Source organism: Drosophila miranda, chromosome 2, assembly GCF_003369915.1.
Source record: "Drosophila miranda strain MSH22 chromosome 2, D.miranda_PacBio2.1, whole genome shotgun sequence".
NCBI lineage: Eukaryota > Metazoa > Arthropoda > Insecta > Diptera > Drosophilidae > Drosophila > Drosophila miranda.
In genome coordinates, this window is record NC_046675.1 from 13780752 (window position 1) to 13795927 (window position 15176).

A 15176-nucleotide genomic window follows, 5' to 3' on the forward strand; every position below is an offset into this window, starting at 1 on the left:
TCCATGACTGTCGTATTTGTAAAGGGGTGTTTTGCGGAGACACTCACCTCTGTTGGTTTTTGATAAATAAAACCATTAATACGATATAATAAAACATGTAGGCGGTTCATTGTTTTGTAATTATCCATAAATTGAATTTATTTCCTCCATAGAATGGGATTCTTTCCATTAGTTCTCATTGAAATTTGTATGTAATTTGTAAATATTTTAAAATTGTTTGGTTTTCATTTTTTTGTATTTTTTTTTTCTTCGTTATCATTATGGATGCATGGATGCATATATTATTATGAAATTTCATTTAGACTTAATGTTGTGTTCACTTAATGCTAGAAATTTTAACTAATTGATGCTTTAAACCATTGAAACAATCCATTAAAATAGCCTAGAGAAGTTGCAACTACTATAAATCAAGAATATTCTACGTACATCGAAATTGTTTATCCAATATGACAGTTGTGTTCGCTTACGTTCGATTGCTGGCAGAGAGTAGTAGTCTCTTCAATTAGAAAAATACAAATTATATAACAAGTTGTTAGATGGGATTCGTTTTCTGTGTATTGTATGTATTGTATGTCCTTCGCTTAGAATGTGCTCAAGTTTGGATAACTCGAAAGTTGTAGAACCAATTGTGGCTAACTTAAATTAACTATGTGTGGGGCTTCGCCTCCCGCGTACCCATAGATACATACATAAATGAATAAACCTATTGTGAACTAAATTACAGAAACTAAAGGGTTTTTCCGGCATCATAAGTAATTGATGTATACTTATATGTATATTGCACTGACCTAGGTATGCCATATTTCACTAAAATGTGCTTAAACTAAACGGGATTAAAGCAGGCAAAACGATTCCCCGATTCACGTGCCCCACCTGTCGCACGTCGGCGGGGAATATGGAAGATGGGGTCTGGGATGGGAAAGAAAAAACACTTTACATTTAGCTAAGTTCTTAAACCACATCCAAAATGTACGATTAGCAAAATGTTGTTATTGTGATAATTGTTTGTTTCGTTTCGTTTGTCTGTCTGTCTGTCTTGTATTTAAAACACGACATTTTTGTTGTCTGACATTATCAAGAATTGGCATTCGCATATGTAAACTAAATATATATATATAGTTCGATAAGTAATACTAATTTGTTGTTGTTGTGGTATTGTTTTGCTTTTGTATCAGCAGAGCCACACACACACGTAGTACACACAGAGAAGAGTCATGAACAACTACCTAGTTAATGATTATATTAGACGTTAGTTGGATTATTATTCATTTAGACCTCCACGGTGAAGGGATCACGCGAGTGATGGATTTTCAGATGCTTGTTGTGATTGGTCTTGGTGGTGGAGCTCTTGCCGCATATGGTGCAAGTGAAGGGTCGCTCGCCGGTGTGCATGCGCCGGTGCTCGATCAGATAGTAGTGCCGATGGAATGACTTGTCGCACTGGTCGCAGGTGAACTTCTTGGTGCCGTGGTGCTCGCGTCGATGCCGCATGTAGTTGTACTTTCGTATGAACTTGCAGCCGCAGTACTCGCAGGTGTACGGCTTGATCTGCTTGTGTGCGTTGATGTGGTTCTTGAAGTCCAGCTCTCGCACAAACGCCTTTGGGCAGTACTCGCACTTGAACGGTTTCGCCGTCCGATTGGCGTGCACCCACGAGTGTATCTTGAGATTCCATTTGGTGGAGAAGCTCTTGTTGCAGATGGCGCAGTCGTACTGCGGATCAGTCGAGTGCGTGGCCATGTGCGCCTTGATCGAGGTCTTGGCAAAGATCTGCTTGCACATGGGGCACTCCATCGGCTCGGCGTAGTCGAACTTATCCGAGTGGGCCAGCCGTATGTGGCGGCGCAGCGAGTTGGCGTGCACGAATCGATCGCAGCAGTACGGGCAGCACTTCGGCTTCACATCGTGCGTCTCCTTGTGCCAGAGAAAGCGCGCCTTCGACGGCAGCACCTCGCCGCAGTGACACACGTACTCCTTCTTGCGCACCATCACCTTTGTGTGACGCTTGCGGTGCTGCGTCAAATTCGAGTACCGCTTAAACTTTTTGCCTGTCAATCAAAGGAAGCTTTATTAGGAAACAATTCTAGGGGCTACGGCTGTGCCGGTTGTGGGACTCACCGCATATCTTGCACTTGAGCGGCGTCTGGCCCGTGTGCATCCGCATGTGCTCCACGAGGGCGCTGCGCACGACAAACTTCTTGTCGCAGACATAGCAGCCGAACTCCTTCCAGCCCAAGTGGCGCTTCAGATGCAGGGAGAAGTTCTTCCACCTATAGAATTTCTTGCCACAGGTGAAGCACTCGGCGGGATGCTCCGTGAGATGCGCATCGTAGAGCTTAACGGAGGGGAAGTCGGTGCGGCAGACATAGCACAGGAAGATGGACTTCTCCATCGCCTTCTGCTCCAGCTCGTTGAGGTTGTTGCGCTCCTGTCCCAGCTTGGACTCGTTGTAGGAAATAAGCATTCGATATAGGGCCGCCAATTTGGCGGCCGGCGTGGTCATCGCCAATGGCGGGAGGGTCATTTTGTGGTCCAGCTGGCTGGGCGGCTTGATATCACCATCCGCATCCGCATCGCCATCGCCAATGCCCAGCAGCTCGGCATCCTTGACATCGGTCAGTAGCTCGGGGCTGGTCTCGATCTGCTCCACATCCGGCCTGTCCTGGCACTGTTCCTGCTTGATCTTGACAATGCCATCTTTTGAATCCTCATGCATGGCTTCAACGCCGCCGTTGCCCACGCCCACGCCCGCGTGCATGAGCAGCTGCTGGTGCTGTTGCTGCTGGGACGGGGGTGGCGGTAGCATCGGGGCGCTAATCTGCGGCTGCGTGCAAATCAGACGGCGATTCTGACGCACATAGTTGTGCTCGCCAATCATGTGCGCATTCCGGTCCTTGAGCTTCTCGAAGATGGCCTCGCAATGCGGACACTTGTAGAGCTTGCGACGCTGCGGCTTGCGCTGCGCCAAAGCGGCCGAAGCTGCCGCCTCCGCCGCCTCAGCGGCAGCCCTGGACGTTGAAGCGATTGGTGGACCAGCCAGCAATGCCGAAGACGCAGAGGAAGTGGTGGCTGCCGGCTGCTCATCAATTAGATGACTCTTTCTGGAGCTGGATGAGGCCTCCTCGTCGACAGCATTAAAATCGAATCTGCAAAAGAGTTTCAAGAGCATAATGTACTTCTGGTTTACTCCGGATTCGTTCCGCATTTACCGCTTGTGCTCCCGCTGCTGGCCGCTGAGATCCTGCACCGGATAGTAGTCCTGCCGCCAGTCGGGGTTGTAGCCGCCAGTGAACTGATTCCTAAAGTATCGCTGTGATATGTCGCCGTACACCTAAAGCAATTATTCATGAGAAATATAAGAGGATTCAAAAGGATCACCAAGGATCATCACTTACCGACTGACTCCACGAGTTATCGATGTCGCAGTTGCTCTCCTGCTCTGAGATTTCGCCCTTGGCGGGCATTTTTTCATCGGTGCGTATGTTGAGGCCTCCAACGAGGCTGCTCTCCGTGGCCGCCCCAGCGAACGATGAGGATGTTGTCGATGTGGAGGCGGATGCCGATGGCAGATTGCTGCTGCTGCTCAGCTGCTCCCGCTTGCACGCGTCCAGATCCAGATACTTGACATCGCCATCGACGGCCACACTGCAGCAATCGACGGCAGCCAACGCGGCATTGAAGTTGGTGGGCTGGGCCCCTTCATGATTCTGGTTTTGGCTAGAGGAGGAGGCTCCCGCTCCCGCTCCCGCTCCCGTGCCCGATCCTGCTGCTGCTGCTGCTGCGGCGGCTGCTGCTGCTGACTCGTGCTGTGGATCGTGGTCTTGATCTAGCTGATACCAGGACTGAAGCGACTGCGTCTTGGCCACCCGAAAGGTGGCATTCATCGAGTCGTGATCCATCGCCGAGGAATTGCTGGAAGAGGAGGCCAAGGTGGCTGCATTCGTGGCATCGCTGACTCCGTGCTGCGTCTGTTGCTGCTGCTGTTGTTGCCGAAGGGCGAAGGGCGTGAAGTAGGCGCAGTTGGCGGACGTCGTGGCCGTGCTCTGAGTGGTCTGGTGGTATAGGAAATTGAAGTCGTTAATGAATGCGGCCGCTGTGGGCGGCTGGAGCGACAGCGGCAGCGACGGATGCACCTGCGCCACGGATGAGGCGTAGGAGGACGAGGAGGATATCACAATTTCATCCACCTCCAGATTGTTGTCCGGCAGAATGTACTCCTCGCCCGGCTTGGCTTGGCCCGGCTTCTGGCCCGTGCTGCTGTGCGCTGTGCTGCTGGCAAACACGGAGCCCGCTGAGGGGAAGCCCGAATTGGCATTCACCACAAAGGTGGTGTTGGAGGCGGTGCCTGCGAGCGTCGCCGGCTGCTTCGAATTGGCAAACTCCAGCAGCACGCGAGCATCGTCGTCGTTCACCGTCGAGTGCTTCCGTGTGGTCAGATGCTTCTCGAGGATGCTGCTCGACGGCATCTCCGTGATCTCGCTCTTGATGTGGACCAGCTCCGTGGCGGATTTTGATATGGATAGGGAGTTGCAGGTGGATGTTGATGTTGAGGGCAGCAGCGGATCCGCGCTCGAGGAAGATGGGGTGTCAGTCTTTTGTTTTGTTGTCGCCGTCGCCGTCGTCGTCGTCGTTGCCGTGGCCTTTGGTTTGATGACTAATTTCTTGGGTCCACGAAGCTGGGCAGGAGTCGAGAACCGCTGAGGTAGCAGCGTCGTTGGCTCGACCTCGACCTTCATGGGCGGCGGCTGGGTGAAGTCCTCCGTGGCCGCCGACATGCCGCTGGCCATGCGGATGACGCTGGTGGTGCCATGTCCTTCCCCACAGCTCTGCTCCAGGCTGGGCTTGTGATCCAGCAGCAGCATGGGATCAGTCGCATCCGAATGCGCCGAATTGTCGTACTCATCTATGGGCTCCTCCTTCTCGACCTTGACCAGTGGAATGGGCGCCACGGCGGCAAACGGCCGAGAGGTGCCGATGCGGCTGGAGGCCACGATGTTGCCCATCAGATCGAGGTACTCGTTCATGTTGAGCGGCACATCGCTGAGCACTGTGATGCGGTTCTTCTTGGACTTGGCGTTCGAGTTCGAATTGGAGTTTGAGGTGGAGTTCGAATGGCCGTCTGCTAGGGTGGACGCGGAGGCCACTGCGGCGGCCGCCGCGGCACTGCTCGTGGAGGGGGCCGTGCACAGAGGGGGTAGCGCCACCGCCTGGACCTCCACCTTCGTATCGGACTCGGACTCGGAGTCGCTCTCGCAGCCGCTGCTGATGCTCATGAACTCCTCGTCCGAGTGGTGTTGCCGGGGACTCTTCTTTGAGGTTCGCTTGGGCTTTGTCTTCCGCGACTTCTTCGTTGTTTTGGTCAAGTTCCGGCAGCGGCTGTTCTCGTCCCGCTCATCGTCCCCATCCTCCACATGTTCGTGCTCATCCTGCAGGGCCGTCTCGTTCTCTTCCTCCTCCTCTTCATCGTCGTCGTCGTCGTCGTCGTCCTCGTCGTCGTCGTGTATGTGGAGCACACTCGGAGGCGACTGGTAAATGCGCTCGATCACGGAGAACTCCCCGTCCTCCTTCTCGACGCACTCCACAATGTGCTTGGGCGTCTCCTGGACAATGAAGTCCCCGTTCTCCCGCTCCAGATAATGGGCCACCGGCGACTCCGCGTAGCGCAGCACCGAGGCGGCCGATGCGGACGAGGGCGAGGAGCTGGCAGCAGCCGCCGCAGCATTGAGCAATGCCCCGAAGGGAGAGTTGGTCTGGCGGCTCGTTCGACCAGCCGTTGAGATGGCGGGCAGGGAGGAAGAGCTGCAGCTTCCTGCACTCGATCCATAGGTCTGCAAGGTCACCGGCTGCTGTTGCTGTCTGGTGGCACCCGTTGTTAGGGACACTGGCATCGAGGACTGCTGTGCCTGCTGCTGCTGCTGCTGTTGTTGCGGATGGTGATGATGCTGCTGGTGCTGCCCGTGGCTGCCCGCCTGCGGTGGCAGCGGCGGTGGTGGGGGATTCAGGAATACTTCCGTGTGTGCTTTGCCGCTATGCTTTCCTCCAGAGGCTGCTGTTGTGGTCGTCGGTGGTGCCAGGGTAACGTTATGATGAACGGTCACATGTTGCTGCTGCTGCTGTTGCTGTTGCTGGTGCTGCTGCTTGTTTTGGTTGTGCTGAGATCGTATTTGACTGATGGCGGCTCCATAGGCGGGAGGAGGTTTCTGGTGCGGTTGTGCTGCTGTCTGCTGCTGCTGTTGCTGCTGCTGCTGCTGCGTGAAGAGCTGCAATAAAAGAGGAAACTTTGTGAGCGAAACCCAGGATTTGGTTTGCCAAATGCAAACCCTTTGCATCTGATGGAATGGATTTCAGGGGCAACTGTTTCTGGCTTTGGCACTCACCTGCAGCGGCGGAGGGGGCGGCAGCGTGGTGGCGTAGGTAAACTTCAGGCCAGGATGCTGCTGCTGCTGATGGGCAAAGTGGGTCTGCTGCTGCTGATGGCTGCTGGCGAGGAAGTGCTGCTGTGGCACCTGCGGTATCACCAAAGTGGCGGTGGCGGTGGCTGTGGCGGTGGTGGCACCACGCCCAAAGCTCGTCTGCTGTTGTGGTTGTTGCTGCTGCTGCTGCTGTTGATTAGTGTAGCGATAGTCCGTGGTGACCAGCGGTGGCTGGTACAGTGCGGCCATTGTGCTGTTTGTGGTGGGTGCGGATGTGTTGTTGGCTCGCGCCTCAGTCGTGGGCGGTGCGCATTTCAGTGCTTTCATCGGTGGATTGCTCAATTTGCTGCTGCTGCTGCTGTTCGCTGTGGCAGCAACAACGGAGGAGGAGGAGTGGGAGGGGGAAGTTAGTGAGGAGGAGAGGGGCGGCGGCGCATTAGAGGCTATCGATGAGCTGGCGGACACAACAACTGGCTTAACATCAGCCACAGTTGGAGACGACGTCGAGGCGGTGGCGGCGGTGTCGTCGGAGCCACCGGCAGCATCTGCACCACCTCCCGCTGCTGCTGATGAGCCGTCGCCCAGCATGGCCGCCGCCAGGGCATTGCCCATGCCAGTGTTGCCCACAATTGTCATCTGCACCAGCGCCTTGATGACCTGCTCCTTGGGATGCGTCTCCAGATGGTCGGAGAGATTCATACCCGCATGCAGGTACAAGGTGCACACGGGGCACTGCACGCTGTCGACCATGATGGCGGCCTTGGTTGCTTTCTTCTCTCTGGCTACTAATTCACTCTGTTCGCTCTCTCGCACGTTTGATCGCTCTTTGGGATCCCCCTCAGAGTCATAAAACAGTGTGTCCTGCTTGCGTGTTAGCCATCTTGCTCAATCTCTAGGGTCCGTCCGCGGGCCAGTCGGTTGAGCTGTGAAAAGAAATTGAAATGTGAGTGCCAATCCAAACAGTGATCCAAGCCCAAGCCCAAGCCCCAGCACCAGCACCAGCTGTTGTCGGATATCTGGGGCCTCCGGTAAGCTGATACCCAAAGAATGCAAAGCTGCCGCCCGGGGAATGCGACAAGCGTAATCTGCGTGCGCGTGATTAAGCGTAAGCCACCGAATGTTGCTCTCAGGCTGGCTGCGAAGATGATTCCCACGTCACAGGAGCTATGCCGAGCTTGCAGAAATCACAAGAAATTGAGATCTCAGATAATGCCGAAGCTAGGAATATCCGATAAGCCGACGCTCTGCCATGTGTCAATCCGTTTCCATAGAACCCAATCAGTCTGCTGCCCTTCTATCGCATATGTATATATTACACATTCTGTCGAGTGGAGAGAAGGGACTGTGGGGCCACACAAATTCTTAATAAATAAATGAGTGTTCGGTGGCGAATCTATGCTTTAGAAATTCTTTGGCATTTGATAATTAATAATTATAATACAATTTCCCAAATATCGCTTGACTTGAATTAGTTGGAAGGTCGGTGAGTCCAGCTATAAAGACCTCTTGCCGAAAAGCAGGAAGTGTGAGCGAGACGACTATATATGCACGCCTTCGTTTGGAGAGCATTCCAATTGGTTGCCACCAGACCAGCTCTCTCGCTCTCACTGCATGCCGTTTCCGCTCTGTCTTTGACAAAATCGAATGTCATACGGCCATAACTACTCGTAAGTGTCCATTAAGGGTATCTTTCAAGGAGTACCTCCTGTCAATTATCCTTTTAATCACTTGTGAATGCAGACAGGCACCAGCATAAGTTTTAATGGTTTTTTTCCATTTTACAAGAAACACATTTTATTTTTGCCCAAGTCTTTAACAGCTGTTTCAACAGGCTCTTGAACTAAACAGCTGTTCGAAAACTAATCAGAACGAATTCTGTGTCGTTGTAGCCGTTTAAAAACCTTTCAGCTTCATTATTAGTGGGTGTTACTAATACACTTTAGGCAGATTCTTTTGGGGTGACAGTCAGCCAAGAAAACAAATCCCGGAATGAGAAAATTACAGAAAATTCTATTAAATGGAAATCTCTCCAGGCAGGACAACGTATCAGTGATCAGGTATCAGATTTTTGCATTCCAGTGGACGCCTACGACACATTTCCCTGAGGAAATGGAGAGATAATCCTCAGAAATCATGGGCAATATTTACATATACGTAAATCGAATGCAAGAGTTTTGGAATTTGGAAATTTTTGAGTATTCGTTTGCCACTCCATTCCGAGGATATGAGACACCAGGTCGCAGGCGATGAGAGGAGCAGAGAGGAGGTGCAAGGGCTGCCATGCGCAAGCTGGACGCGAGGCAGAAATGGTCGACTGGAATGCCAACCAGAGATGTGGCCGACAACTTATGGAACAGCTTTTTGCTCAATGAACGGCGGCAGCGATGAGCAGAGGCCAGCGGCAGCAGCAACAACAACAACAACAACGACGACAACGACCCTGCCTGACGGTAACGATTTTTTACGGGCCCCGTATGGCTGTCGTTCTTGCTGCACAAGAGCTGGGAACTTTTCCTTTTATTTATAATATTTGTTCGTTTTCCTGGGCATTGTTTTTTGATAACTGGGTTTTGGACTGGATTCTGGTTCTGGTTGTGCAAGGGTTGCTGTTGCTGGCCACGACTACTGCTGGGAGGAGGAAGGAGTACCAGAGGACGCCAAGGGCTGCACACATACTCGCATAGACAGCGGCAAATAAATGTCTACGTCTGTTGCTATTGATTTTTCCTTCGCAAAGGTTACACACACTTTAAAAAACAAAACGGCAGCAAAAAGTGCGTAAGAGTTTCCCCAGCCTGGACTCCGGAGCAGGCTACCGGGGGCACTTAATTAATGATGAATGCACACTTGAAACGAATTCAACAAAGAGAGCCGAGCCGAGACGAGCAGAGTAAAGCAGAGCAGTGCAGAGGCGTCTGCTGCTGCCTGGGGTTTGTCGACGAACCTTTTTCCGCTGGGTGCAGTTGCTGTTGTATGTGTGTGTGTTCTTTGGTGTGTGTGTGTTTGTATGTGTCTGTCTGTGATCTTGCCAGTGGCTTAATGTCTTTTTTTTTTTGCTTTGCTTTAATTTTCCACACGCGCAGAACGCGTTTCACTGCGTTTTTTTTTTTATTATGATTGCACACACACACTCGTAGGCACGCACCAAATGTAGACACAATTAGGAAAATACATATTTCCGCTTTATTCCACGATGTCTGTTCACTTTTCGTTGCATTGATTTTGTCGAGCTAATGGTATGGGAATTGGACGGTCTGTTATGTACCCAGGAACTGCTCAAGAGGAAAAAAACTACTACGAAAACGAGAACTAATTGCTGCTATATCGATCGTAACACAGAGAGAGAGAGAGTGTGTGGAGAGAAGAGCAAGTTTTTCTCAGAGAGAAAGAGAGAGCTGGGTATCCTTGAAAAGTTATGCACCTGCAGCTGCTCCTAGGGGAGGAGGAGTTTATTCCTTGTTCTGCCTGCCTGGTCGTCGCCGTCGCCTCGTTCAATGACACAGAAATCTTTCTTCTCGTCTTCTGCTTTGTGCGCTCCTTCTCCAATATACAACAGAGCTTTTATATATGCTTCGAATGCGAGTGCGAGGCCATCGCTGCGTTTATCTCCATATATATGTGTGTGTGTGCGTGTGTGTGGGGGTTTGTGTGTGCGTATGGGCCTCGGCTACACACAAAGTAAAATTTTCAGGCCCGTTTTCTATTCAGTTCTGTTTGGATTCTCAACGAGCCTTTATGGAATACCGATAAACGCCTCAATCAGCTACGTTTAGGTGTTCGATACAAGCATATTTGTTCACTTTTCACTATTAAATAGCCGTTTAATTCGTTTTCACCTTGCGTCAAGAAAAATTACAACACCAGCGTTGGATATCGATGTATCGATATCATATATCGGGGCTAAATACATAAATATACTAAGATAAAACATCGATAAGAAAAACAACTTTTTTCTTAATAAAAAGTGTTTTCATTTAATAATTATGCGAATTAGTTTATAATTTGTTCCATAAAAACTTCGATTTGACAACATTGACGTTTGAAAACATCGATATAACTAGCATTTGTTTATTAAAGCCGTATGCCTCTTCGACTTCAAATTCAATTATGGGTTCGAATAATACACCAACATTATTTCGTAATTTTGTTCAAAAAAAGGCGCCATGCAGCTTAATTTTTAACTATTTTTTACGATGTTGAACTTTAAGCTTTAATTTAAATATATCAAATAATAATATATTTAATAGATAATAATATCTTTTCTGGTAAATTTTCATTCGAAAAGTTTTTAATTTTCAAAGTTGTCCAAATCTTAACTTTTATCAAATAAATTATTATTATTGTCTATCTGATTTATCCACTAATTTTAATAATTAATAAATTAAAAAACTGTTCTGTTACGTTTTTCTTAAGAAAAATTTGTTATTGTATAGATATATTTATGGTATTTCGGTATATTTCTGAGAGCAGAGAATATACTGCATCGCCGAAAGAAAAGAAGAAGAAATTAGTTGCAAAACGGGAAATTTATTTGTCAATTCAACGATTTGTTAATTTAATTCTTGTGTGAGGCGTAAATCATCCAACGAAACCATGGCGGACAAACTACAGGAACAGAGCATAATGGACAAGTCCATGCGTTCAGTATTCGTGGGCAACATCCCATACGAGGCAACGGAAGACAAGCTAAAGGAAATTTTCAGCGAAGTCGGCCCGGTTTTGTCACTCAAGTAAGCCGCGAATCCATATAATGTGCGTCTTCATATATAGTATTAATGCCCTGCCATTACAGACTCGTGTTTGATCGGGAGAGCGGAAAGCCCAAGGGGTTCGGCTTTTGCGAGTACAAGGATCAGGAGACCGCCCTAAGCGCCATGCGCAACCTCAATGGCTACGAGATCGGGGGACGGACGTTGCGTGTGGACAACGCCTGTACGGAAAAGTCGCGAATGGAGATGCAGCAGCTGCTGCAAGGGCCCCAAGTCGAGAATCCCTACGGGGAGCCCTGCGAGCCCGAGGACGCACCAGAGCTGATTACGAAGACGGTTGCTTCGTTGCCGCCAGAGCAGATGTACGAGCTAATGAAGCAGATGAAGCTCTGCATTGTCAGCAATCCATCCGAGGCACGCCAAATGCTTATGCTGAACCCCCAACTGGCGTACGCCCTGCTCCAGGCCATGGTGGTGATGCGTATCGTGGACCCGCAGCAGGCGCTGGGCATGCTCTTCAAGGCTAACCAGATGCCGCCCGTGCTGGGCGGCAGTGCCCACCCGAATGCGCCGAGTGGCATGTCCATGGCTCAGCAGCAGCAGCAACAGCAGATTCCAAAGCAACAGCCGACACAGCCTGGTCCCGTGAGTGGTCCCGGACCAATGCAGCCGATGCCGGTGCCCGGCCCGAACTTCAACAATGTACACTCCAACGACATTGATCTGCGTATGGGTCCCAGCGGGCCCATGCCCATGGATCCTCGCATGATGGCCCGCAACTTGGACCAGGATATGCGCCAGGTGATGCCGAATCCGGTGCCGCCACCACTAATGGACCCCCGGACTCGCGCCCAAATGCCTGCTCAGCAGCAGGGACCTGCTCCGGCGCCGGCTCCGTATCCAAGCGATCCGCGCCAACGCCCCATGGATCCGCGGCTGCGAGCCGGACCCGTGCAGCCGCCACAGCAAGTGGCGCCCCAGGTGCCGCCGCCAACACAGCAGCAGCAAACGGCAGCCCAGCAGCTGCAGAGTCGTCTGGGCGCCCATGGGGTCTTGCCCTCGGACGCTTCCGACCAGGACAAGGCCGCCCTAATCATGCAGGTGCTGCAGCTGTCCGACGAGCAGATTGCCCAGCTGCCGTCGGAGCAGCGGGCCAGCATCCTGATGCTCAAGGAACAGATTGCCAAGAGCACTCAGCGTTAATCGCCGCCGAATATCCTCTATATATGTTTTATTTTGACTGGAAACCGAATAAAAAGAGCATTCGCACATTAAAACGTTTATTATTTTAGGAATGGGAACGTGATAGTCCGGGATTCTTGGATCAGTGGGCTGAGACCAGGGTCTGGTGGAGCTTATGCACGGTTGTGTTGAGCATTTGGCGCAGAATATCATCTTCCGCACAATGAACAGCCTAAAGGGGAGGCAGAAATAATTAAGTGATTCGAGGACGAAATTTGCTAGGCACTCACCAGGGTCTCCAGATTAATTTCCGCCCGTTTCCCACTCACAGTCACTGGGAGCAGATCCCCCTTGAACATCTTTGGTACACAGCTGTCGCCGAATGTATCTTGCAGCGTCTCAATGAGGCATTCCCGGAAGCGAGAGCTCTCCGACTTGGTTTGCTTGGTGGCGCCTTTGAGGCTGGTGCCGCCCAGCTCGGACTGCATGATGCAGGCGAGGACCGCATCGGCGTAGACATCGTTGACATGCGTTGCCTGCCACTCCATGACAATGATATTCTGCTCGACGGTCAACTCAATGCAATTGAAGACACGCAGCTTGCGTTCTGGCTCAACCACCTCCACACAGCCCGCTCCAATGCGATCCAGCAGAAGCTCCAGGGTGCCCAGAGAGCTGGTCCAGGGTATCGACTGGCGCTGCGTCACCACCGACATGCTCATGTCCGTGTACTCTGTGAATTTTCGTTAATAAACTGTCTTGGGCGGCAAATAGTCATTTGAATACTCACTGCCGAGATCGGAGGGGGCCAGAAGATGATACTTGAAGTCGCGCTTCACCAGCACGCCGGAGAGCTTGCTGCCAACCTCGGGGTTCTTGGCCGCCAGATTGCCCATCACCTTGGCTGTCTTCTCGCCCCGGAAATACAGATCGACGGCATGTGTGTTGCGGGGATTGTAGAACTTGATGTCGGTGCTGGCATCCGCCTCGTACTCGCGCTGCAGGGCCAGCTTTAGGCGCGACATTTCGTTCTGTTCCCCGTGGACGAGGACCACATGGGTGGGCCGCAGCAGGCGTATGAATTCGCTGGTCTGCTGGTAGTCCGTGTGCGCCGAGAAGGAGATGTAGTCGACGGACATGTTGAGGGGAAGCTTCTGGCCCGAGAGCGTGGTAATCTCCTCCGGCTCCGAGAGAACGGTCTTCGCCAGAGTGCCCTCCACACAGTAGCCGGCAATGATGACGCCATTCTTGGGGTCTGTGCACCAGCTCTCGAATAGCTCGCGCGACAGTCCCGACTGCATCATGCCGGGCGATGCCATGATTACACAGGGCCCGATGTCCTCGAAGTGATCGATGCCCTTCAGGTTGGAGATGTGTCGAAAGACAAAGGGATTGTTGACGGCTATCTGCCGCCTGATTCGGTCATTCATGGCGTTTATATACGTTTGGTAGACGGCCATGCACTTTTTGGCCAGCGACGAGGCGTAGTAGATGGGTATCTCGTGCAGTTCGGGATTCTGCGACCAGAACTCGTCCAAAATCAATAACAACTCCTGGGCTCGGCCCAGGGCGAACACGGGAATCAGGCAGCGACCTCCTTGCAGAACGGTCTTCTGCACCAGCGATGTGAATCGATTCTCGCGGTCCTCGCGCTTCTCGTGGATGTGCGTGCCGTAGGTGGACTCGGTGATGAGGACATCGGGCTTCATCGGCGGCACCTCTGCGGCCATCAAGTGGCGATCCTCTTGCCGTGAGAAGTCGCCAGTGTATAGGATTTTGATGCCCGCAATTTCAATCATAAACATCGCGGCCCCCAGCACATGGCCAGCATTGTAGGCGCAAAAACGGACGCCCATGACATCGCGCTCCTCGTGAAAATTAATTGTCTCGATTTTCTCCATCGAAGCCTCCAGATCGGCTTCTGTGTAGAGCATCTGCTCCGTGGATATGTTGCTGATTTTAATGTAATCCGAGAGCATCCATCGGTAAATGGCCTTGGTGGCGTGCGTCATGAAGCAACGTCCTTTGAAACTGGTCTTCATCAGGAACCAGGGCAGGGCACCACAGTGATCCAAATGGAAGCTGCAATTCAGAGGAAGTGTTAAAGTAAATCCCACTTAAATATCTTGCCGCACTGATACGCACTGTGAAATGAAGAGAAGGTCGATCTCGTCCGCCTCTATTAAGTCCACGTAGGGCAGCGCATCCATGCCGGATAGCCCGGGGTGGATACCGCAGTCGAGCATGATCTTCTTTCCCTTGAACTCCAGCATGATGCAGGAACGTCCCACTTCTTGACCGGCGCCACTGAAAAGAATGCATTTCTGTTAGCTTAGTTTTTCTATATCCATGGCATGATCTCGCTTCTGCTTACAGCGGTTTGATTTGCAGCAGATCGCTCTCCTCGTCCGGTACGCGGACATCGTTCGTGGCCTGAGACATTGTTTTTTTAGAATATAATTAAATTTCGCAAATGGCCGGGAACAGCAGGAGATGAAAGCAGATCAGTGTGACTGACCCTCAGAAATATACCGAAACTAAGTCAACAAAATTTCAAAGTATACCGTAAATATACTGACGAATTATTTGTATTGAAGTTGCATCAGTGAAAAACCTCCGTTATTCACTTTTTGACATGCCTTTTTTCCGAATTTTTTTAAAAAATCTACAGATTTGGATGGCAAACGATATGCTGGATTCGATGCGGCCTTGGACATGGCTCTAAATTTCATTTCTACACGGTCTCTACATTGGTGCATTGTGCAAAGCTTGTGCGCCTGGTTTGTGGATCTAACTAGCTATTAATATTTGACGCAATATCAAAAACGAGGAACTTGAATAATTCGTTAGTATGTTTACGGTACATTTTGAA

The 15176-nt window shown here is 51.0% G+C and overlaps 3 protein-coding genes across 5 annotated transcripts; 1 reads left to right on the forward strand and 2 right to left on the reverse strand.

Moving 5' to 3' along the window:
* Nucleotides 1-105: 105 nt before the first annotated feature.
* On the reverse strand, nucleotides 106-10303 carry LOC108154985 (pneumococcal serine-rich repeat protein). Of its 3 annotated transcripts, none has more exons than XM_017285526.2 (6): nucleotides 10250-10303; nucleotides 6378-7336; nucleotides 3396-6260; nucleotides 3210-3331; nucleotides 2119-3146; nucleotides 106-2048 (listed from the first exon to the last, which is right to left on the reverse strand). In XM_017285526.2, the coding sequence occupies exons 2-6, from the start codon at nucleotides 7161-7163 to the stop codon at nucleotides 1270-1272; spliced, it is 5580 nt and encodes a 1859-aa protein (XP_017141015.1). In that variant the 5' UTR covers nucleotides 7164-7336; nucleotides 10250-10303; the 3' UTR covers nucleotides 106-1269. The 3 variants fall into 3 exon arrangements, with proteins under 3 accessions (XP_017141015.1, XP_017141013.1, XP_033245486.1); XM_017285524.2 differs by having other exon boundaries at nucleotides 9835-10286; XM_033389595.1 differs by lacking the exon at nucleotides 10250-10303 and adding an exon at nucleotides 9358-9808.
* A 575-nt stretch (nucleotides 10304-10878) lies between these two features.
* On the forward strand, nucleotides 10879-12399 carry LOC108154989 (cleavage stimulation factor subunit 2 tau variant). The gene is made up of 2 exons (XM_017285532.2): nucleotides 10879-11143; nucleotides 11206-12399. Exons 1-2 carry the CDS (start codon nucleotides 11007-11009, stop codon nucleotides 12323-12325), a joined length of 1257 nt encoding a protein of 418 aa, XP_017141021.1. The 5' UTR covers nucleotides 10879-11006; the 3' UTR covers nucleotides 12326-12399.
* On the reverse strand, nucleotides 12350-14837 carry LOC108154986 (cleavage and polyadenylation specificity factor 73). Its single transcript, XM_017285527.2, has 5 exons — nucleotides 14679-14837; nucleotides 14450-14611; nucleotides 13095-14386; nucleotides 12595-13037; nucleotides 12350-12536 (listed from the first exon to the last, which is right to left on the reverse strand). Exons 1-5 carry the CDS (start codon nucleotides 14744-14746, stop codon nucleotides 12447-12449), a joined length of 2055 nt encoding a protein of 684 aa, XP_017141016.1. The 5' UTR covers nucleotides 14747-14837; the 3' UTR covers nucleotides 12350-12446.
* Nucleotides 14838-15176: the final 339 nt, after the last annotated feature.